General features: G+C 45.0%; 1 protein-coding gene across 1 annotated transcript in view; it reads right to left on the minus strand.

Annotated features, from left to right (window-relative positions):
* LOC132381666 (zinc finger protein 585B-like) overlaps window positions 1–9,881 on the minus strand; it is a 41,606-nt gene extending 31,725 nt beyond the window's left edge. The window contains exon 1 of the mRNA XM_059951270.1: window positions 9,006–9,881. Within this exon, the coding sequence (XP_059807253.1) occupies window positions 9,006–9,733 (728 nt within the window). The 5' untranslated portion in view covers window positions 9,734–9,881. The remainder of the gene's footprint in view (window positions 1–9,005) is intronic.
* Window positions 9,882–24,561: the final 14,680 nt, after the last annotated feature.

Consider the following 24,561-nt stretch of genomic DNA (forward strand, 5'->3'; position numbering starts at 1 on the left):
GCCATCTATTTTGTGAAGTGCACCAGTCCCTCCTGCAGCAAAGCACCCCCACAACATGATGCTGCCACCCCCATGCTTCACGGCTGGGATGGTGTTCTTCAGCTTGAAAGCCTCACCCTTTTCCCTCCAAACATAACGTTGGTCATTGTGGCCAAACAGTTCAATTTTTCATTCATCAGACCGGAGGTAATTTCTCCAAAAAGTAAGATCTTTGTCCCCATGTGTTCTTGCAAACTGTTGTCTGGCTTTTTTCAAATTGCGGTTTTGGAGTAGTGGCCATCACAAAGCGCTGACCTCAATCTGATAGAAAATTTGTGAAAAAGCACGTGCGAGCAAGGAGGCCTGCAAACCTGACTCAGTTACACCAGTTCTGACTGGAGGAATGGAACAAAATTCCAGCAACTTACTGTGAGAAGCTTGTGGAAGGCTACCCAAAATGTTTGACCCAAATTAAACAATTTAAAGGCAATGCTACCAAATACTAACAAAGTGTATGCAAACTTCTAACCCACTGGGAATGTAATGAAAGAAATAAAAGCTGAAATAAATCATTCTCTCTATTATTATTCTGACATTTCACATTCTCAAAATAGTGATCCTAACTGACCTAAGACAAGGAATGTTTTCTCGGATTAAATGTCAGGAATTGTGAAAAACTGAGTTTTGGCTAAGGTGTATGTAAACTTCTGACTTCAGCTGTATCTAACTGAACTGTGTCAGCTTCCCATTGGATGTAGTCCAAGGGCTACACAACTTCGTGCCTTCAGTGCCTTGTCCTATTCGACGCTGGTTCAAACCAGTCAAACTGCATCACCCAGTCACTGGGCCAAGATAACGAGATTACTTCTGTAAACCTGCCATTGTACACAGTGAACAACTTATCTGGGAATGATCTCAGGCTTAGTAGATCAATAGTGGAAACTCCTTGTGTCCATGTTCAATTGTTTCAAGTTATCTGAGAGCAAAAGTCAGTTCAAACAGTTCACAAACTGGAAGCTACAGAGCAGGTTTTCAAAATGGCAGCCCGCATTCCTTCCAGAACATGGCAAGCTTTGTCTACTTCCACTCTCCTTGACTCATTCAAGGACAATGTTTTCTTCCATCATGGCCAACATCTATCCCCCCCACCCCACCGGCCTTTGATCCACAGAAAATATTGGGTTCACACTCCCGTTTATATGTCTGAGTGATCCAGTCCGAGAGGAACGCCAGCATTCATGACTACACCAAATAAGACTGATAAAGATACTTACAGAATATCATACTCGAAAACACAGGTACAAAAGGAATATCAACAATGGCATATTTAAAAATATTATCAGTACAAAAGCATATCAAGGAAACATAAAATATACAGCTGCAAGAAATGGTTTGTGAACCCTTTGTAATTACCTGCATCGATTAAATAAATTGTGGTCTGATCTTCATCTAAGCATAATAATAGATAAATTCAAATCTGTCTAAACTAGTAACACACAAACAACTGTACTTCTTCTCATCATTACTGAGTACATCATGTAAACAATCACCGTCTAGGTTCAAAAAAGGCGTAATGCCTTCTACAAAAGCTATTAGGAGTCAGGTGTTCCAATCAATGAGATGAGATTGGAGGTGTGGGTTGTAGAGGTGCCCTGCCCTATAAAAAAGACACACAAAGTCAGGTTACTGATAGAGCCTACTCTTCCCAAGAAATATCTGCTTACGTGCACCGTGCCTTCAACATTCAGAGAACCTTAGAAGAATTGTAGAGATGCGTGAAGCTGCAAAAGGCAACAAAAACATTTCTAAACACCTGAGTGTTCATCAGTCCACAGTAAGAGAAATTATCCCCAAACAGAGGAAATTCAGTACTGTTGCTACTCTCCCTAGGAGTGGGCATCCTGCAAAGATCACACCAAGAGCACAATGTGCAATGCTGAGGTAAGAAAAACACTGAAGAAGAATGGTGTTCATGGAAGGACACCACAGAGGAAACCTCTGCTCTCCAAAAAAAAAAACCATTGATGCATGCCTCAAGTTTGCAAAAGACCACTTGAATGTGCCACAATGCTTCTGGGACGTTCCGTGGACAGATGAGACAAAGTTGAACTTTTTGGCAGAAGTGCACACCGCTATGTTTGGAGGAAACAGCACACCAACACCAAAATCTCATCCCAACTGTGAAGTATGGTTTGGGGCTGCTTTGCTGCCTCAGGGCCTGGAAGCTTGCAAAAATTGAGGCAACAATGAATTCAAAATTGTATCAAGACATTTTACAGGATAACGGTCAGGGTAACGGTCGATCAACTGAAGCTTAATAAAAGTTTGATGATGCAACAAGACAATGATCCGAAACACAAGAGTAAATCAAAAACAGAATGGTTTAAAAAGAAGAAAATTTGTGGGTTGGAATGGCCAAGTCAGAGTCCAGACCTTAACCCAATCGAAGAGGGCTGTTCATGCAAGCTCTCTCAGAAATATTGATGAACTGAAGAAGTTTTGTATGGAGGAATGGTTTAAAATTGCTCCTCACCATCGTGCAAGTTTGATCAGCAGCTACAGGAAACATTTGCTGGAGGTTATTGCTGCTAAAGGAGATTCTACCAGTTAATAAATACACATACATTTTCCAGCCTCGACTGTGTTCATTAAAGAATGTGTTCAACAAAGACACGAAAACTACAATTGGTTATGTGTTATTAGTTTAGGCAGATTGTGTTTGTCCATTATTGCAAACTTAGATGAAGATCAGACCACATTTTATGAATAATTAATGCAGAAAACTAGGTAATTGCAAAGGGTTACAAACTTTTACTTGTAACAGTATCTGATTTCATACCATATACTGAGGCATTTAACAGTAATTAACAAAATATCATGTTGTTATTTTTGCTAACATTGTCTTTAAAATCCTGTTCCACTGGATTGGAGTCGATAAGGGAAATGGAGCCTGTTTTACACCAAACAATTTTGCATCACTTTGCAGTGAAGTGGGGACCTTGATCTGATTCAACTTGAAAATAACCCGGCTGTAACCTTATCAATGTTACTTCTAAGCAAACCAGAGAGAGTTCTGCCGAGGGGTTTCAGCCCAAAACGTCGACTGTACTTTTTTCCATAGATGCTGAGTTCCTCCAGCATTTTGTGTGTGTTGCTCAGTGTTATTTCTAGTTGGGGAAACCTCTACCCACTTGGTGAAAGTATCCACTATCCACATACTTCAGACCTCCAGGGATAGAGGCAAAGGTCCTACAAAATCAAACTGCAAGTTAACCCAAGGTCCTTCTATGGCTGCTTTTTTGGCTAATTTATCTGGGTTATACCGCGCACAAATCAAACAATTCTTCCAATAATGTTCTACATCTCCTCGCTTTTTTTGGCCACCAACACAAATTCAAATGTTCCATAGTTCAATCTCCTCCTTGATGCACAAAGATGTCACGGTACCAATACATCATCTGAGTTCTTTCTTTTACATTCTGGCACCATGCAGTCTGCCATTATGAAGTATAATTCCATTCTGTACCTGTACTCGTGGATATTTCCCATTCTCTTCAGAATTCTCTCCTCTCTGTACCTTTGCTAACTCATCCTGTTGTTGTATCTTCACTAAGTCAATAAGCAGACTGGTCGCTGGTTTCTGTGTCATCACTCCCTCTATATCTGGATTCCATTTCACCCTGCAACTTGCTCTGAGTTCGTCGAGCTCATTCCCTTCCAAGCATGTCTTTAAGTCAGTCTTCAACAAGGGTGGAAATAGTAAAGGTTTACCATCTGCTGAGACATAACCTCCAGCTTCCAAAATATTCAGTCAAACCATTACAAAGACACATACTATCTGACTACATGCCTTGCTGATGAAGGATAGAAGACCACAAGACATAGGAGCAGAATTAGGCCATTTGGCCCATCAAGTCTGCTCCACCATTGAATCATGGCTAATCCTTTTTCCCCCTGCTCAGCCCCGCTCCCCGGCTTTCTCCCTGTAACCTTTGATGCCGTGTTCAAACAAAAACCTATCACGCATTTCCTTAAATACACTCAATGACCTGGCCACCACAGTTGCCTGCGGTAATAAATTCCACAAATTCACCACCCTCTGGCTGAAGAAATTTTTGTTTCCGTTTTAAATGGATGCCCCTCTATCATGAGGCAATGCCCCCATCCTAGATTCCCCCGCCATGGTAAACATCCTTTCCCACATCTACTCTTTCAAAATTCAAAATGTTTCAATGAGATCCCCCCGTCATCCTACTAAATTACAGACCCAGAACCATCAAACATTTCTTGTATGATAACGCTTACATTCCCAAAATCATCCTTGTGAACCTCCTCTGAACCCTCTCCAATGCCAGCACATCTTTCTTAGATGAGTCCAAAACTGTTCACAATACTCAAGGTGAGGCCTCACCAGTGTCTTATAAAACCTCAGCATCACATCCCTGCTCTTGTATTCTAGACCTCTTGAAATGAATGCTAACACTGTATTTGACATCCTCACCACTGACTCTACCTGAAGTTAACTTTTAGGGTGTTCTGCATGAGGACTCCCAGGTCCCCTTGCATCTCAGATTTTTGGATTTTCTTCCAGTTTGCAAAATAGTTTGCACATTTATTTCTACTACCAAAGTGCATGACTATGCATTTTCCAACATTGTATTTCATTTGCCACTTTCTTGACCACTCTCCTAATTTATCTAAGACTTTCTGCAGCCTACCTGCCTCTCCACCAACCTTCACACCATCTGCAAACTTGGCAACAAATCCATCTATTCAATCATCTAAATCACTGATATAGAGCATAAAAACCAAGTGGTTCTAATACCAACCCCTGCGGAACACCTCTAGTCACTGGCAGCCAACAAGAAAAGGTACCTTTTATTCCCACTCCCTGCATCTTACCAATCAGTCAATGCTCTAACCATGTTAGTAACTTTCCTGTAATACCATGGGCTTTTAACTTGGTGAGCAGCCTCATGCGTGGCACCTTGTCAAAGGCCTTCTGAAAGTCCAAATATACAACATCCACTGCATCCCTTTATCTATTCTACTTGTAATCTCCTTAAAGAAACCCAGAAGGTTCGTCAGGCAGGATTTTCCCTTAAGGATATCTGTCTGGATGGCTGACAACAAAAGCTACAGCTGAAAGTTCTGCCGTTGGGGCACCCACTGTTTTTGGTGACTTGATTGAAACACTTTCCATCTTGATTCCCTCCTTGATCTCTACATATGGACCACATTCTATAAATCTCTCTCCATCCTGAACTGACAACAATCCATCAAAGATCCCTCAAAAGGGGTATTTTCCAGTCACTGGACTTTATTTTCCTCTCCTGATTTGAAGATGGGAATGAATGGTCAGTCCGTCCTTGTACTGCTGTCCCCTGACACTCATGAGGTTCACAACGATAAGTTAAATTGTTAGTGAGCTTGGTTAACACTTTTAACTGCGACATTACGACCCTGCAATAGCAAGGTCCATCAGACAGGGCTGAGTGTAACACTGAAGGCCTATCTTCCTATTCCGTACTTCATTTAAATCATGAGTTATCTGTCCTGTGTTGCTGAATATATTGGAAAAGTTCCCAAGGGTTGTCTCCCAGCCCACACTTTGGTACATTCGCATCTATAGGATTCAGTTGGGCCACATTAAAAGGGGTAGAATACTGTGACACAACTGGTCCCTCTGGCTCTGGTGACTCCTGAACTCTCTCCATCACCATGGATGCCACTGAGGCAGTGGGTGTTGAAGGTTCTACCCCCTCTGGGAAAAATCCACATGAAGACGGACCGCTTCCCTAATCATACTCACTATTACAGTGTGTCGCCTCAGACGGAGATCACCCCAGTCTACATCATCATCAGTCCTCACATCAAATACACACGTCACCCCTCTCTGAGCTGAGATGACTGTGCAGCCGTTCGATCTTTTTTAAACACTTGGTGTGATCAGAACGGCCTTTCTTTCCAGCTGATTTCCACACGGCATTCACAGCACTCTGTAAATCCTGACACTGACTTTCCCACTTCTTAATCCCGTATTCACCCTTTCACACTCCTCTTCACTTTACTGTCTCTGCACAAACAACGTAACTATGTTGACCCCTGGCCAGCATGAATTCCACTGTTCCCCCTGTACCAATACTCACTCAGACCACTTCTCACATTTGTAATACGGAAATAGAACCTTCCATTGGCCAGACAATTGGTCCTTTCTCTTCCAACCCCCAGCATGGGTTTCATCCTTGCAACGGTCAGTCTCTGAAATTCCTGCCCCTTTGCATTCGAAGCCCCTCATCCTTACAGTCTTCACGCATCAGTTCAATGTTGCATTTCAATCCTGTTGGCATCGTCTGACTGACCTGTGTCTGATTCCCATTGGATGTAGTCCAAGGATGACACAACCCCAGCCTTAAGTGACTTCTTTCGTTCTATTCGACTCGGGAACGAACCATTCTAACCAGGTCACAGAGACACTAGGCTGAGATAACGAGATTACTTCTGTAAACCTGCCATTGTACATAATAAACAGCTCATCTGAGAACGATCTTTAGGTTTAGCAGATCAATAGCGGAAACTCCTTCAACTGCTCTGATTAAGTTATTCCAGAGGAAGAATCAGTTCAAACTGTTCACAAATTGGAGGTTACAGAGCAGCTTCCCAAAATGGCAGCCTCCATTCCATCAATCACATGGCAAGAACAAAGACATCTGGTTCATCTACTTCTTCTCTCCTTGACCCTTTCGAATTTGATGTTTTCTTCCATAATTATTTCCTTCATGGCCAACATCTCAAACTATCTTACTTCAGGGAAAGAAAGCAAGCAGAGGAAAGTTTGTCTTTTTTAAAAAAACACAGAAAGCAGTGGGGGGTGGGTGGAAAACCTTGCCACTGGTGGTGGAAGCTGATACTTCAGGGGCATTTTAGAAACTCTCAGATAAGCACGTGGATGATAAAAAAATAGAGGGCAATATAGCAGGGAAGTGTTAGACTAATCATAGAGTAGGTTAAAAAGTCTAGACAACATTGTGGGCCAAAGGACCTACACTGTTCTGTGGTATTGTAAGTTCAATCCGGATTCTCTTCATAACTCAAGCCTTCCAAGACCCTGGTGTCAACCTTGTGAATCTATTTTTCACCTTTGCCTTTGTAATGTTATCATTCCTGTAGTCAGGCGACCAGAAATGGACATTAACTCCAAGTGTGGTCTCAACGACATCTTGTGCAGTTGCCTCACAACTTGCTGACCCTTACACTCAAACCCCTGACCAATGGTGCACATAGGTGATGTCAGGGCTCCACTTCCAGGTGAACTCAACGCTTTCTGTGCTCAGATCGTCAAAACATGGAGCAGCCATCAAGAACTCCCTCAGCACCCAACGATCCTGTGATTTCTGTCTCTGAGGCTGACATGCAACTGGCTGAAGTGTGAACTGCCTGCAACCTCCTGCTTCGGCAGCCTGAGTTACCACCTTCTTTAAGCAGACGTGACTGACACCAGTGCCTAAGACAACCATGGTAACCCTGCCGCAATGACGATCTTCCAGTAGCACTTACATCCACAGTGATGAAGTGTTTTGAGAGACCGATGATGCAACCTATCAACTGCTGCCCGAGATACGACTTGTATCTGATCCAATTTGCCTGCTGGAGCAACAGTTAATAGACAATAGGTGCAGAAGTAGACCATTCGGCCCCTCGAGTCTGCACCGCCATTCTGAGATCATGGCTGATCATTCACTATCACACAGTTCCAGGGCAGACTGGCTCTCCGCTCAGCCCTGGACAGCAAACATGCAGGCTGCACTTGCCACATCATTGAAACATTCCCACAAACTATCAACTCTCTTTCAAGGGCTCGCCATCTCACCTTCTCGATATTTATTGCTTGTTATTTATTTATTTTCGTGTTTGCACAGTCTGTTGTCTTTTGCACACCTCAGTTGATGTGTAAACTTGTAAACTTTCATTGATTCAATTATGGATTGAATGAGTATGCCAACAAGAAAGTGAACCTCAGGGTTGTGTATGGGGACACATTGTACTTTAATTTACTGTGACCTATGGTGAGGGCAAACGCCTTAACAACCTTGTCCATCAACATCACCACTTTCAGGGAACTCTGTACGCGTAGGTCTCTCTGTTCTCTAATGCTCCCCAGGACACTGCCATTCACTGAGAAAATCCTGCCCTGGTTTAACTTCCCAAAGATACAACTCTGCGCTTGCCCATTTTCCCAGGCGAACCAGACACCGGACCCTGGAACCACAAATCCGGACGCTGATAGAGCTCAACAGTCGAATAGCGTCTCTGGATGATGGAGGTCCAAGTCGACGCTTCCAGTCGAGACCCTGCGTCAGGAAACCCAGACCACTGACCCGTACTTTCTGCCTCCATGGATCCTGTTGGACCGTCAGTGTGTTGTGCTCCCTGATTTGTGTGAGCATCATAGCATGGGTAAGAGCCCTTGGCCCTCCCACCTGCCCCACCAGCCAGTAGAGTTACAGATGACAAGGGGATATAGCTTGTCTATATCCCTTTAAAGTCTCTTCAAATCCTCCTCAAGCCCAGTTCATTCACACAGAACAGATTTATTTATAATCGATGCAGAATACAAATGTACCTGCAGTTCCAGGGGAAACAACCCAAATGTGTCCAGTGACCAGGGTCCAAACCTGGATGTGATCAACAGCAGCAATAACTGCAGAATCAGTTCCTGCAGTCACTTGTGAACTCACCACGCTCTCAGAGCTGCCGTGTTTAAATGCCCTGCGTATGTTCTGCACACTTAAACTTTCCCTTCAGTGTGAGTTCATCGGTGCCTCCAGAAGTGAGACGATCGAGCAAAGTTCTTCCACGTTCAGGGCAGGTGAACGGCCTCTCTGTTGTGAATTCGTTGGTGCCTCAGAAGGGCAGACGACCGAGTAAACCCCTTCCCGCACTCGGAGCAGGTGAACGGCCTCTCCCCGGTGTGAATTCGTCGGTGCGCCAGTAGCTCGGACAACTCAGTGAATCCCTTCCTGCACTCCGAGCAGGGGAAGGGCCTCTCCGCGGTGTGAATGCGCTGGTGCCTCAGAAGGGCAGACGACCGAGTGAACCCCTTCCCGCACTCGGAGCAGGTGAACGGCCTCTCCCCGGTGTGAATTCGCTGGTGTGCCAGAAGTTCGGACGACTGCGTGAATCCCTTCCTGCACTCCGAGCAGGTGAAGGGCCTCTCCGCGGTATGAATCCGCTGGTGCCTCAGAAGGTCAGACGACCGAGTGAACCCCTTCCCGCACTCGGAGCAGGTGAACGGCTTCTCCCCGGTTTGAATCCGTTGGTGCATCAGAAGTACAGACGACCGAGTGAACCCCTTCCCACATTGGGAGCAAGCGAAGGGCCTCTTCCCAGTGTGAATATTTTGGTGCGTGAGAAGCTCGGAGGACCAAGTTAATCTCCCCCCACACTCAGGGCAGATGAACGGCCGTTCCCTGGTGTGAATCCGCTGGTGAATCAGAAGGTGGGCAGACTGAGTGAACCCCTTCCCGCACTGATGGCAGATGAAGGGCTGCTCCCCGGTGTGAATTCGTTGGTGAGTCAGGAGGTCAGACGACTGAGTGAATCCCTTGCCGCACTCGGAGCAGATGAACGGCCTCTCACTGCTGTGGAACAGCTGGTGTCTCTGTAATCTGAATAAATCTACGAAACCCTTCCCACAGTGACAGCAGGTGAACGACGTCTCCCCGGTGTGAATGCGTTGGTGCGTCAGGAGCATGGACAGCTGAGTGAACCCCTTCCCACACTCGGAGCAGGTGTAGGGCCTCTCCCTGGTGTGAATGTGTTGGTGCGTCAGAAGCCCAGACGACCGAGTGAATCCCCTCCCACACTCAGAGCAGATGAATGGCCGCTCCCCGGTGTGACTCCGTTGGTGTGTCAGCAGGTGGGACGAGCGAGTGAATCCCTTGCCGCACTGACTGCATATGAATGGCCGCTCCCCGGTGTGAATCCGTTGGTGCGTCAACAGGTCAGACGACTGAGTGAACCCCTTCCCGCACTCAGAGCAGATGAATGGCCTCTCCCTGGTGTGGACCAGCTGGTGTCTCTGTAGTCCGGAGGAATTTTTGAAACCCTTCCCGCAGTGACAGCAGGTGAACGGCCTCTCACCGGCGGGATCTTGCGGGCGTTTCATCAGGTCGCCGAGTCACTTAATGTGTCAGGAGGTTGGACGATGGATTGAACAGCAGAATGGCCTCTCTCCGGTGTCAGCTCAGTAGTGTTTCACCAAATGGGATGAGCGAGTGAATCGGATGACTGTGTGAGTCCCTTCTCCCATGTGAAGCAGGGTGACGATGTTTCCCCAGGACCTCAATGATCAGTCAGTAAAAAGATGACCAAATTAAATGGAAACAGGCGGAAAAAACATTTGAATATTCTCAGGGAAATGGATCTGAAGATCTGGGGCCTGAAGTGAAACAAACCAGCGTCTCTCCTTTCACAGGCCGATGATATTCAGGTGCTGGGGAGCTGAGTGGGGTGTAGATCGGATGTGATATTCCGTCTGAGATACCCAGTTGCAATTCCTCCACCTTTGATGTCCTGGGAAAAGTTACAAAAATCATCAATAAGTACAGGGTAGTGACAGAACAGATCACTTTAACCTCCTGGGTCGGCTGTGACTCAGGTGGTAGCTCTCTGACTTTGACACTGTAACTGTAAGATTTAAGAGAAATTTGGATAGGTACATGGATGAGAGGGATAAGGAGGGATAGGTGGGGCCGGTCAGAAGCCAAGGCTGGAATGAACCAGATGGGCTGAAGGGCCTGCTGTGCTGTTGACCTGTCTGATTGTCCTGCCTCCGGGACCGGATCAAGGGCTTGTGTCCAGTTCCAGAGACTTGAGCACAGGACTGGGCAGAGAGGTCAATTAGCTCACATTCAGATCACAGATAACAGCATAAAGATTAGAAATCCCTGGACACACGCTTCTGAAATTCACTGCCTGAGGTCACAATGAAGGTAGTGTCATGAATATATTCACAGGTGGTATCAAAGCACCTTTGGGCCATAAGGGACCGAGAAAGTGGACTTCTGCGCTGCGAAGTTCTACATGAAAAGCCAGCCTGATGCTAAACAAGAGACCTGCTAATCGGGGAGGGGAGAACAACAACATTATTGACCAGGACATGAGGCACAAATGCCCAGCCCTTCTCCCAAACATCATCCCAGAAAGGCAGTGCTCTGACGTCTAAGTTGAAAATCAGATCAGAGGTTTCAATCCGGATAAAATCAATGGAGAATAAAACAGAATTAATGCAGATTTAGTGTATATAGTTTCTACGTAATTGTGTAAAAGAGCCTCTTACTGTACTGTAAGACTCCAACATAAAATCATGATAAAGAAATTGTTGGTTGACTTTATAACCATATAACCATATAACAATCACAGCACGGAAACAGGCCATCTCGGCCCTCCTAGTCCGTGCCGAACTCTTAATCTCACCTAGTCCCACCTACCCGCACTCAGCCCATAACCCTCCACTCCTTTCCTGTCCATATACCTATGCAATTTTACCTTAAATGACACAACTGAACTGGCCTCTACTACTTCTACAGGAAGCTCATTCCACACAGCTATCACTCTCTGAGTAAAGAAATACCCCCTCGTGTTTCCCTTAAACTTCTGCCCCCTAACTCTCAAATCATGTCCTCTCATTTGAATCTCCCCTACTCTCAATGGAAACAGCCTATTCACGTCAACTCTATCTATCCCTCTCAAAATTTTAAATACCTCGATCAAATCCCCCCTCAACCTTCTATGCTCCAATGAATAGAGACCTAACTTGTTCAATCTTTCTCTGTAACTTAAGTGCTGAAACCCAGGTAACATCCTAGTCGTCTCTGCACTCTCTCTAATTTATTGATATCTTTCCTATTATTCGGTGACCAGAACTGTACACAATATTCCAAATTTGGCCTTACCAATGCCTTGTACAATTTTAACATTACATCCCAACTTCTGTACTCAATGCTTTGATTTATAAAGGCCAGCGTTCCAAAAGCCCTCTTCACCACCCTATCTACATGAGACTCCACTTTCAAGGAACTATGCACTGTTATTCCTAGATCTCTCTGTTCCACTGCATTCCTCAATGCCCTACCATTTACCCTGTATGTTCTATTTGGATTATTCCTGCAAAAATGTAGAACCTCACACTTCTCAGCATTAAACTCCGTCTGCCAACGTTCAGCCCATTCTTCTAACCGGCATAAATCTCCCTGCAAGCTTTGAAAACCCACCTCATTATCCACAACACCTCCTACCTTAGTATCATCTGCATACTTACTAATCCAATTTACCACCCCATTATCCAGATCATTTATGTATATTACAAACAACATTGGGCCCAAACCAGATCCCTGAGGCTCCCTGCTAGTCACCGGCCTCCATCCCGATAAACAATTATCCACCACTACTCTCTGGCATCTCCCATCTAGCCACTGTTGAATCCATTTTATTACTCCAGCATTAATACCTAATGACTGAACCTTCTTAACTAACCTTCCATGTGGAACTTTGTCAAAGGCTTTGCTGAAGTCCATATAGACTACATCCACTGCCTTACCCTCGTCAACATTCCTCGTAGCTTCTTCAAAAAATTCAATAAGGTTTTTCATACATGACCTTCCACACACAAATCCATGCTGGCTACTCCTAATCAGATCCTGTCTATCCAGATAATTATTAATACTATCTCTAAGAATACTTTCCATTAATTTACCCACCACTGATGTCAAACGGACAGGTCTATAATTGCTAGGCTTACTTCTAGAACCCTTTTTAAACAATGGAACCACATGAGCAATACGCCAATCCTCTGGCACAATCCGCGTTTCTAATGACATCATAAAGATCTCCGTCAGAGCTCCTGCTATTTCTACACAAACTTCCCTCAAGGTCCTGGGGAATATCGTGTCAGGACCCAGAGATTAATCCACTTTTAAATTTCTTAAAAGCGCCAGTACTTCCACCTCTTTAATTGTCATAGGTTCCATAACTTCCTTACTTGTTTCCCACACCTTACACAATTCAATATCCTTCTCCTTAGTGAATACCGAAGAGAAGAAATCGTTCAAAATCTCTCCCATCTCCCTCGGCTCCACACATAGCTGACCACTCTGATTCTCTAAGGGGCCAATTTTATCCCTCACTATCCTCTTGCTTTTAATATAACTGTAGAAACCTTTCGGATTTACTTCCACCTTATTTGCCAAACCAACCTCGTATCTTCTTTTAGCTTTTCTAATCTCTTTCTTAAGATTCCTTTTACATTCTTTATATTCCTCGAGCAATTCCTTTACTCCATGCTGCCTATATCTATTGTAGACATCCCTCTTTATCCAAACCAAATTTCTAATATCCCTTGAAAACCATGGTGCTTTCAAACCTTTAACCTTTCCTTTCAACCTAACAGGAACATAAAGATTCTGTACCCTCATAATTTCACCCTTAAATGACCTCCATTTCTCTATTACATCCTTCCCATAAAACAACTTGACCCAATCCACTCTCTCTAAATCCCTTCGCATCCCCTCAAAGTTAGCCTTTCTCCAATCAAAAATCTCAACTCCAGGTCCTGTCCTGTCCTTCTCCATAATTATATTGAAGCTAATGCTATTGTGATCACTGGACCCGAAGTGCTCCCCAACACATACATCTGTCAGCTGACCTATTGCATTCCCTAACAGGAGATCCAACACTGCCCCATCTCTAGTCGGTACTTCTATGTATTGTTGCAAAAAACTATCCTGCACACATTTCACAAACTCTAAACCATCCAGCCCTTTTACAGAATGAGCTTCCCAGTCTAAGTGTGGAAAATTAAAATCTCCCACAATCACCACCTTGTGTTTACTACAAATATCTGCTATCTCCTTACACATTTGCTCTTCCAACTCACGCTCCTCCTTAGGTGGCCTATAATACACTCCTATCAGTGTTACTACACCTTTCCTATTCCTCAATTCCACCCAAATAGCCTCCCTAGAGGAGCTCTCTAATCTATCCTTCCAAAGCACCGCCATAAGATTTTCTTGGACAAGCAATGCAACACCTCCTCCTCTGGCCCCTCCTACTCTATCACACCTGAAGCAACTAAATCCAGGAATATTTAGTTGCCAATCACACCCTTCCTGCAACCATGTTTCACTAATAGCTACAACATCATAATTCCAGGTATCAATCCACGCTTTAAACTCATCCACCTTACAATGCTCCTAGCATTAAAATAGATACATTTAAGATACTCTCCACCTCCTCCTCTCTTTTCATCCCTAACAACACATTCAAATTTATTATCCTTTTCTTTCTTCTCCCCTACAACTTCGGGCTGAGCGCATCCCTTCTCCATCACCTGCCTTTCCTCCCTCACACACTGTCTCTTTACTTGCTCTACTGGTGAACTAACCTCCTCTCCCATAGTTTCCTCAAATTGATTCCCGCCCACCCCCCCATCTTACTAGTTTAAGTCTACCCTGTAGCACTAGCAAACCTCCCCGCTAGAATATTGGTCTCCCCAGGATTCAAGTGTAACCCGTCCTTCTTGAACAGGTCACGCCTGCCCCAGAAGAGGTCCCAATGATCCAGAAACTTGAATCCCTGCCCCCTGCACCAACCCCACAGCCACACATTCATCCTCCACCTAATTCTATTCCTACTCTCACTGTCGCTTGGCACAGACAGTAATCCCGAGATTACTACCTTTGCGGTCCTTCTTCTTAACTGCCTTCCTAACTCCCTATACTCTCGTTTCAGGACTTCTTCCCCTTTCCTACCTATGTCATTAGTACCTACATGTACCACGACCTCTGGCTCCTCACCCTCCCACTTCAAGATATCTTGGACGCGATCAAAAACATCCCGAACCCTGGCACCAGGGAGGCAAACTAACATCCGGGACTCCCGATCACCTCCACAGAACCGCCTGTCTGAACCCCTGACTATCGAGTCCCCTATTACTATGGTCCTCTTTCTTCTATCCCTACCCTTCTGAGCTACAGGGCCGTCCTCTGTGACTTTTTGTTTGTTTTGTTGTCTTGTGATCAGAAGAACAGAAAAGGGTACATAAATACAGTAACACACACAAAGTGCTAGTGGAACGTGGCAGGCCAGGAGGCATCTATAAGGAGATGCACTGTCGACGTTTCGGGCCGAGACCCTTCGTCAGGACTAACTGAAAGGAAAGATAGTAAGAGATTAGAAAGCAGTGGGGGGAAGGGGAAATGCAAAATGATAGAAGAAGACCGGAGGGGGTAGGGTGAAGCTAAGAGTTGGAAAGGTGATTGGCGAAAGTGATACAGAGCTGGAGAAGGGAAAGGATCATGGGATGGGAGGCTTTGGGAGAAAGAAAGGGGGAGGGGAGTACCAGAGGGAGATGGAGAACAGGCAAAGAGTGATGGGCAGAGAGAGAACAAAAAGGAGGGGGGGAAATAAATATATCAGGGATGGGGTAAGAAGGGGAGGAGGGGCATTAATGGAAGTTAGAGAAATCAATGTTCATGCCATCAGGTTGGAGGCTACCCAGCCGGTATATAAGGTGTTGTTCCTCTAACCTGAGTGTGGCTTCATTTTGACAATAGAGGAAGCCGTGGATAGACGTATCAGAATGGGAATGGGACATGGAATTAAAATGTGTGGCCACTGGGAGATCCTGCTTTCTCTGGCAGACCGAGCGTAGGTGTTCAGCGAAACGGTCTCCCAGTCTGCATCGGGTCTCACCAATATATAAAAGGCCACACCGGGAGCACCGGACACAGTATACCACACCAGCCGACTCACAGGTGAAGTGTCGCCTCACCTGGAAGGACTGTCTGGGGCCCTGAATGGTGGTGAGGGAGGAAATGTTAGGGCAGGCGTAGCGCTTGTTCCGCTTACAAGGCTAAGTGCCAGGAGGGAGATCGGTGGGAAAGGATGGGGGGTGGGGGACAAGTGGACAAGGGAGTTGCGTAGGGAGTGATCCCTGTGGAAAGCAGAAAGGAGGAGGGAGGGAAAGATGTGCTTGGTAGTGAGATCCCGTTGGAGGTGGTGGAAGTTACGGAGAATTATACTTTGGACCTGGAGGCTGGTGGGGCGGTAGGTGAGGACAAGGGGAACCCTATCCCGAGTGGGCTGGCGGGTGGATGGGGTGAGGGCAGATGTGCGGGAAATGGGAGAGATGCATTTGAGAGCAGAGTTGATGGTGGAGGAAGGGAAGCCCCTTTGTTTAAAAAAGGAAGACATCTCCTTCGTCCTGGAATGAAAAGCCTCATCCTGAGAGCAGATGCAGTGGAGACGGAGGAATTGTGAAAAGGGGATAGCATTTTTGCAAGAGGCAGGGTGGGAAGAGGAACAGTCCAGGTAGCTGTGAGAGTCTGTAGGCTTATAGTAGATATCAGTAGATAGGCCGTCTCCAGAGATGGAGACAGAAAGATCGAGAAAGGGGAGGGAGGTGTCGGAAATGGACCAGGTAAATTTGAGGGCAGGGTGAAAGTTGGAGGCAAAGTTAATGAAATCAACGAGCTCAGCAAGCGTGCAGGAGGCAGCACCAATGCAGTTGTCGATGTAGTGAAGGAAAAGAGGAGGATGGATACCTATATAGGCTTGGAACATGGACTGTTCCACAAAGCCAACAAAAAGGCAGGCATAACTGGGGCCCATGCAGGTGCCCATGGCTACACCCTTGGTTTGGAGGAAGTGGGAGGAGCCAAAGGAGAAACTATTGAGAGTAAGGACTAATTCCGCTAGATGGAGGAGAGTGGTGGTAGAGGGGAACTGGTTAGGTCTGGAATCCAAAAAGAAGCAGTGAGCTTTGAGACCTTCCTGGTGGGGGATGGATGTCCATGGTGAAAATAAAGCAGTGGGGGCCAGGAAACTTAAAATCATTGAAAAAATTCAAAGCGTGAGAAGTGTCACGAACATAGGTGGGAAGAGATTGAACAAGGGGGGATAAAACAGTGTCAAGGTATGCAGAAATGAGTTCGGTAGGGCAGGAGCAAGCTGAGACAATGTGTCTACCTGGACAGGCAGGTTTGTGGATCTTAGGTAGGAGGTAGAAACAGGAAGTGCGGGGTGTGGGAACTATGAGGTTGGTGGCAGTGGATGGGAGATCCCCAGAGCTTATAAGTTTGGTGATGGTGTGGGAGACAGTGGCCTGGTGCCCCTTAGTGGGGTCATGATCGAGGGGTAAATAAGAGGAGGTATCAGCAAGTTGTCGCTGTACCTCTTCAAGGTAGAGGTCAGTTTGCCAGACTACAACTGCGCCCCCTTTATCAGCGGGTTTTATAGTAAGGTTGGGATTGGATCGGATAGAGTGTAGAGCAGAGCGTTCAGGAGTGAGGTTGGAATTGGAAGAAGGTGTGGTGAAGTCAAGATGGTTGATGTCCCGTCGGCAATTAGCAATAAAAAGATCCAGAGCAGGGAGAAGACCACAGCAGGGTGTCCATGAAGAGGAGGAGGGTTGAAGACGGGAGAAGGGGTCATCAGTGGGGGTGGGAGAGTCCTTGCCAAAGAAGTAAGCTTGAAGACTGAGCCGGTGGAAGAAGAGTTCAGCGTCACGGCGTACACGGAACTCGCTGAGGTGTGGGCGAAGGGGGACAAAGCTGAGGCCCTTACTGAGGACAGAGCGCTCTGCCTCAGAAAGTTGAAGGTCGGAGGGAATGGTAAAGACCCGGCACAGATGAGAGATGGGATCAGAGGGGGGAGGGAGGCTGGTGGTGTCGGTGGAGAGGGGAGGGTTGGGGTGAGAGGAAGATGGAGCCTCTGAGGGCCCAGGAGCTGACGATGGGATCTGAGGGAGAGGGGATTGCAGAGTAGTGGTGGGGGAAGTGGAGATGAGAGTCACAATCTCGGCATGTGAAGACCTGGCCTGGAGTTCAAGGCTGGAGTCGCAGTTGGAGGCCGCGCAATCGCTTTGAGGGAGTCCATGGTCATTGGAACCCGCGGTGATGGTGCTGGAGTCCGGGTTTTCAATATGCCCTGGGTTGATGGGGCAGCCGAGATCGACGGCCGGGGTAAATCCATGGTCGTTGGAACACGCGGTGATGGTGCTGGAGTCCGGGTTTTCAATATGCCCTGGGTTGCTGGGGCAGCCGAGATCGACGGCCGGGGCAGCGATCCGAAGTTAAATAAATACAGTATGGTATCTGATTTTCAGGAGGACTTTCAAAGTTTGGTGATATTATACTGATGAGAATTCAGGCTTGCATAATGAAAATCAAATGGTTGGAAATATTTAGGTTACTTCCAGGTTAGGAAGTTGTAAGGATTGAAGCAAGGGGCCATGATTAATGATTCGAGGCCAAGTGTTGCTAATGGTGCAGAACTGGGCGATTGTGTGTGTTTTAACAATGATACAGAAAGTTATTTATTAATTTTGTTGATTTTTGAGATGCAGTGCAGAATCAAGCCACACCACCCAATAATCCTTTACTGAACCCTCACCTAATCCGGAGACAATTTACAGCGACCAATTAACCTCTCAACTGGCACGTCTGGATTGAGAGAAAACCAGAACACCCCTGTGATCTGAGGGAGAATGTACAAACTCCTCACAGACAATGGCAGGAATTGAACCTGGACCACCAGTACTGTAAAGTGTTGTGCTAACTACCATGCAACCTTTGCCACCCATATCACTGGACAACAAATTCTTTCAATTTTCAAATTTTTTCCTCTGAATTATTTTTTGTTTATGTCCGACTGCTTCGAGATGAACACAAATATAATTTCAGACTACTTGTATCACATAGGAATTTGGAGAAACAGCAAATTAAATTTTATTGACTATAATGTGTTTAATTGCATAATGGTGCTGATTCTTTGCAATAGTTCGACTAAGTTTAAAATATTTTGTTAATGATTTTCATTTGTACTCAGTGTCTGAGGCTTCTCGCATAAGTGTCCAACAATAATTCGCCAGCATTGATGGATTCCAGTTGCCCTGGTATCTTTTCTCCATGACCACAATGTCCAGTGTTAGTGAGGAACATTTCCTTTGGCTCCTTAGAGATGTCCTCTTTGGTCTTGGAGGGGCCCTACAGCCCAGAAAAGTCCTTAGATCCAATTACATATCAACTATATACACAAAATCTGCAATAATTCCGTTTTTTTTAATTCTCCCTTGATTTTATCCAGATTAAACGACCTAGATCAGAGATTTATTTTCTTTATTTACTAGACTTCCAGCCCCTGCATGCCCAGGTCTGGGTGGGGAAGCCTCACCCAGTCGGTCTGGCTAATGGAATCAATGGCCGCCTCCCTACCCACAATCCCACGCACACCAGCACAGCCACGCATGCGCCACCGCGCACAATTTAGGCCGCCAGCGGCGCCTCGGGTGGCAGAGCCCCGGCGCGGGAGGTGAGGGACGGGAACAGGGGGCGGGAATGGGAGAGGGTTTAAACTCACTGTTGCGATGCCGGAGCCCGTCCCGGCTCTCTCGCCACGACCCGAACTGCTCTTTGATGCTGATTGAACCCGGAGCCCGGCGCTCGGCTCCGAACCGGACGGTCAGAGTCGTCACATTTGTCGTCAGGCGCATGCGCACTGGGCTCCTGAGCATCTTCTGTTCTGCAAACTCTTGACAAGCCTGCATTTAAACAGCGCCTCTCACTATTTTACGGCCTCCACGATAGTTGTAGCCCTTTGATATTTAATGTTACGATTAATGATATTTTCTCTGAGATAGATAGTGGGGTGGGTAAATCACTATGTGCAGATGATGGACCTTTGTAGATAAGAGAAATTTCAATTTTGCTGTATACAGGATGCGATTAACAAGGTCGAACATTGGGCAAATAGATAAGGATTTAAGCTTTCAGTGGTTAAAATTCAAGTTATGTGTTTCACAAAGAACCTGCACTTGATTTGAAATTGTATGGTCAAACTCTTGAAGAAGTGTCAGTGGTGAGATTTCTAAATGTGTGGATGGATAATAAGCTGACTTGGAAGCACTTATATCAGTGAGATAATGGATCCCTGTAAAGGAACATTAAATATTTTAACATGTCTATGTGTGTATTCTCGGGGTGTGGGACTGGTGGTTCCAGTGATAGTATCAAAGAGCTACAGACAGAAACACACCTTTCGGTCCTTCTAGTATTTTTTTAAACCTGTATTTACCAAATTTCTCTTAAAGTTGAAATCGAACCCGTACCCGTTTCAGCTGGCAGCTCGTTCCACACTTTCACTGCCCTCTGAGTGAAGAAGCTCCCCTCATGTTCTCCTTAAAAATATCACCTTTCACCCTTAACCCATTATTTCTAGTTCCAGTCTCGCCCACGCTCAGTGGAAAAAGCCTGCTTGCATTTGCTCTGTCATAATTTTGTATACCTGTATCCAATTTCCCCCCATTTTCCTACGCTCCTGGGAATAAAGTCCCAACCTACTCACCCTTTCCCTTTTCACACAGCTTCTCAAAATCTGACAACATCCTTGTAACATTTCTCTGTAAGCTTTCCATCTGAGACTCAGAATCAAGTTTTATATCACCGGCATATGTTGAGAAATTTGTTAACTTCACAGCAGCAATACATAATAATTGAGAAAAAAATTGAATTACAGTAAATATATTTATTCGATAGATAAATTAAATAAGTTGTTGAAAACACAGAAATAATCAAGTCGAGAGGTAGTGTTCATGGGTACAATGTCAATTCAGAAATTGGATGGCAAAGGGGAAGAAGCTATTCCTGAATGTGAGGAGTGATTGATAAATTTGTGGCCTAAGGTAGAAGGAGTCAATTTTAGAAAACCTAGCACATTTACTTTTCAACATCATCCTCTCTTACATTTACACACTTAGTCCAGCAGTCGTGGAGCATACGGATCTTGAACCTCCAGAAAGTGTTCATGGCCTAAGGTAGAAGGAGATCAGTTATACAGCTCTCGTTATATCTTGTCTTTACCTTAGACCACTAACATCAATCACCCCTGATGAGTTATTAACTTCAAACTTTCTGCATAATCACTCAGAGTTGACCTGCATGTGCATGTAACGAGAGCTGTATAACTCATCTCCTTCTACCATAGGCCATGAACATCAATCACCCCTGCTGTGGACACTTTCTTGAGGTCCAAGATCCGTATTCTCCACGACTGCTTGACTAAGTGTGTAAATGTCGGAGGGGACTATGTTGAAAAATAACTGTGCTAGGTGGTTTTCTGAAATTGACTCTTTCTACTTTAGGCCATGAACTTATCAATCACCCCTCATAGTGGAGTGTGTGTCTTTGGGCTTCTGTATCTCCTTCCTGTTGGTAGTAGTGAAAAGAAGGCAGGACCTAGCTGATTGGTCCTTAATGATGGGACACCAGCTTTCTGAGGCACTGCTCCTTTCAGATGTCCTGATGCTATGGAGTTGGGTGCCCATGATAGAGCTGACTAATATTCCAACTCTCTCAGCTTGCTGTGTAGTAGCACCCCCTTCCCATACCAGATGGTGGTGCAGCTAGTTACAACGCTCTCCACAGTACACCTCCTCTGCACCCTCCCCAATGCCAGCACGTGCTTTCTTACATCAAAGCTACTCCAAATGTGGTTTGAGAATTACCTTGCAAGTCCTTAGCATTATATCCTTGCTTCAGTTTTGTAAAATTCTAAAAACTTGGTCACAACGTGATCAATTCTGTCATCCAGATCATTAACATATACAGTGAAGGCTATTGAACTCAACAGTGATCTCAGGAGACACCAATAGTTAATGGCAGCCAGTCTTCTGTCCATGTGGTACCTCTCCTGTAATACCATGGGCACCTTTTTGTTTCGTAGCCTCATGCTCGGCATCTTGTCAAAGGGCTTCTGACAATCCAAGTGAACAACATCCACTCACTCTCCTTCGCCTGTCCTCCCTATTGTTTCCTGAAATTCCGACAGATTTTTCAGTACAGCTGCCATCCCTTTGGTCCCCATTACAGTCGGGTCCCCCTCCTTATCCGCAGGGGATCGGTTCTGAGACCACCCCCCCCCCCCCCGCGAATACCAAAAAACGCGGTTGCTCAAGTTCCCTTATTTAACCTGGCTCAGTGCGGTGGTCATAAGGACCCAGCGGAACCCCGGACTTTATTTAAAATGCTCAGTGCAGTGGACAACAGGACCTGGCGCAGCTCTGAATCTGCGGAGTTTCTGTTCATGAAAATAATCACGATCACGATTGAAAATAAGGTGGAAGTAATAAAGCGATCGGAAAGAGGTGAAACGCCATCGGTCATTGGAAAAGCGTTAGGCTACAGTCGGTCAACGATCGGAACAATTTTAATGGAGCATGTGAAAGGCTCTGCCCCGATAAAAGCTACAATTATTACTAAGCAACGCAGTGGTTTAATTTTTGAAATACATATGTTTCTTGAGTGTTTTAGACAGTAGGTGCAGAAGTAGGCCATTCGGCCCTTCTAGCCAGCACCGCCATTCACTGTGATCATGGCTAATCATACACGATCAGTATCCCTTGACCCCGCTATCTATAAAAGCTCTATCTAACTCTCTCTTGAAAACATCCAGAGACTTGGCCTCCACTGCCTTCTGGGGCAGAGCATTCCACATATCCACCACTCTCTGGGTGAAAAAGTTTTTCCGCATCTCTGTTCTAAATGGCCTACCCCTTATTCTTAAACTGTGGCCTCTAGTTCTGGACTCACCCATCAGCGGGAACATGCTTCCTGCCTCCAGTGTGTCCAATCCCTTAATAATCTTATATGTTTCGATCAGATCCCCTTTCATCCTTCTAAGTTCCAGTGTATACAAGCCCAGTCGCTCCATGCCTTTCTATATGTATAGAAAGGTAAAATATGTACTATATACTAAGAAAAACGTTAAATAATACTGGATGTACCTGTTCTGACTTCAAATCCGACTTAAAGACAGAACTCATTCATAACCCAGGGACTGCCTGTACTTTTAAGTCATTTTTAGATTATTTATAGATAGATAGATAGATAGATAGATAGATAGATAGATAGATAGATAGATTAGATAGATACTTTATTCATCCCCAAGGGGAAATACAACATTTTTCCAGTGTCCCATACACTTATTGTAGCAAAACTAATTACATACAGTATTTAACTCAGTATAAATATGCATCTAAAATCACCCTCCAAAAAGCAATTAATAAATAGCTTTTAAAAAGTTCTTAAATAGTTTATTAAAGTGCTTTGAGTGGTAACTTAAGCTCAGTCCTAACCCCGGCACTTTAACATGTCTTGCCCCTGGTGGTTGAATTGTAGAGCCGAATGGCGTTGGGGAGTAATGATCTCTTCATCCTGTCTGAGGAGCATTGCATTGACAGCAACCTGCCGCTGAAGCTGCTTCTCTGTCTCTGGATGGTGCTGTGAAGAGGATGTACCTAATACAATGTAAATGCTATGTAAATAGTTGTTATTCTGTATTGTTTAGGGAATAATGACAAGAAAAAATAGTCTGTACATGCTAAAACAGGGGTGGGCAAGCTTTTTGACTTGTGGGCCACAAAGGGTTCTAAAATTTGACAGGGGGGCCGGACCAGGAGCAGATGGACGGATTGTTTTGGTAATACACCTCATAAGAGAAAATAAAATATCATGGGATATGTAGAAAACATGTGCTTTAATTTCAATTGAAAATGAACTAATGCATTACAACAAAATATCTGTCTTTGAAGTCCCATGGTATTTAGCTATTTATTGAAATGACTTTTAAAACACTGAAAATTAAATGAATAAAATACAGCTTTTTTAATAGTAACAGTTATTATTTTAAAGCACTGAAAATTCTGTTATCCTTCAAGATATTATCATCATCACTCTCCTCCTGACTGTCTTTATTTCAAAAACGGTAGGAGATGCAGGTCTACTTGTCCTGCTCCTTCTTATTCAATTGTCCCCTGTGCCAAAACTCAACAACGACCAGCACAAGGTCAGAACAGTGACAGCGCGCCAGTATGCGGAGCGCGTTATTTGATCTGGAGAGCATTTTTTATTTTGAGAACGTACGTGCACCTGCGCACTACTCATGTCCATCACTTAACAGAAATGACATGTAACATGTAAGGCTTACTGAAAAAAATATTTTCAAATGCATTTTTTACATAACACAACGAAGAAACTTATTTTTAATTTCAGTGGGAACAGTGTTGTTGGTCTCCCTTTTTAGCCAGCGCATCAAAGTCTGGATTTAGTTTTGTTGTGGCGATTCTCAGGATGGATCTGAGGTGTTGGTCAGTTAACTTGGATCTGTGGCTGGCTTTGTTGATGTTCATGACGCTGAACGCCTGTTCACACAAATAGGTCGAGCCGAACAAAGAGTAAAGCGCAAATGTGGAGTAATACGCTGCACCTCAACAAAGGTCAACGTATATAGAGTGCGTCATCTACTGGGAAAACGCCAGAATTGCGGGGGAAAAACGTGAACAAGGTTTATTAATATAATTTCATCAAGTTCTGCGGGCCGGATTAAAAAGCTTAACGGGCCGCATATGGCCCCCAGGCCGTAGTTTGCCCATGCCTGTGCTAAAACAAGTAGAACTTCCAGGTTTTCCCGATCTGTAGTTCGTTGAATCCACACATGTGGAATCCGCAGATAAGGAGGGCCGATTGT

This window comes from Hypanus sabinus, chromosome 26 (genome assembly GCF_030144855.1).
Source record: "Hypanus sabinus isolate sHypSab1 chromosome 26, sHypSab1.hap1, whole genome shotgun sequence".
NCBI classification, from domain to species: Eukaryota; Metazoa; Chordata; class Chondrichthyes; order Myliobatiformes; family Dasyatidae; genus Hypanus; species Hypanus sabinus.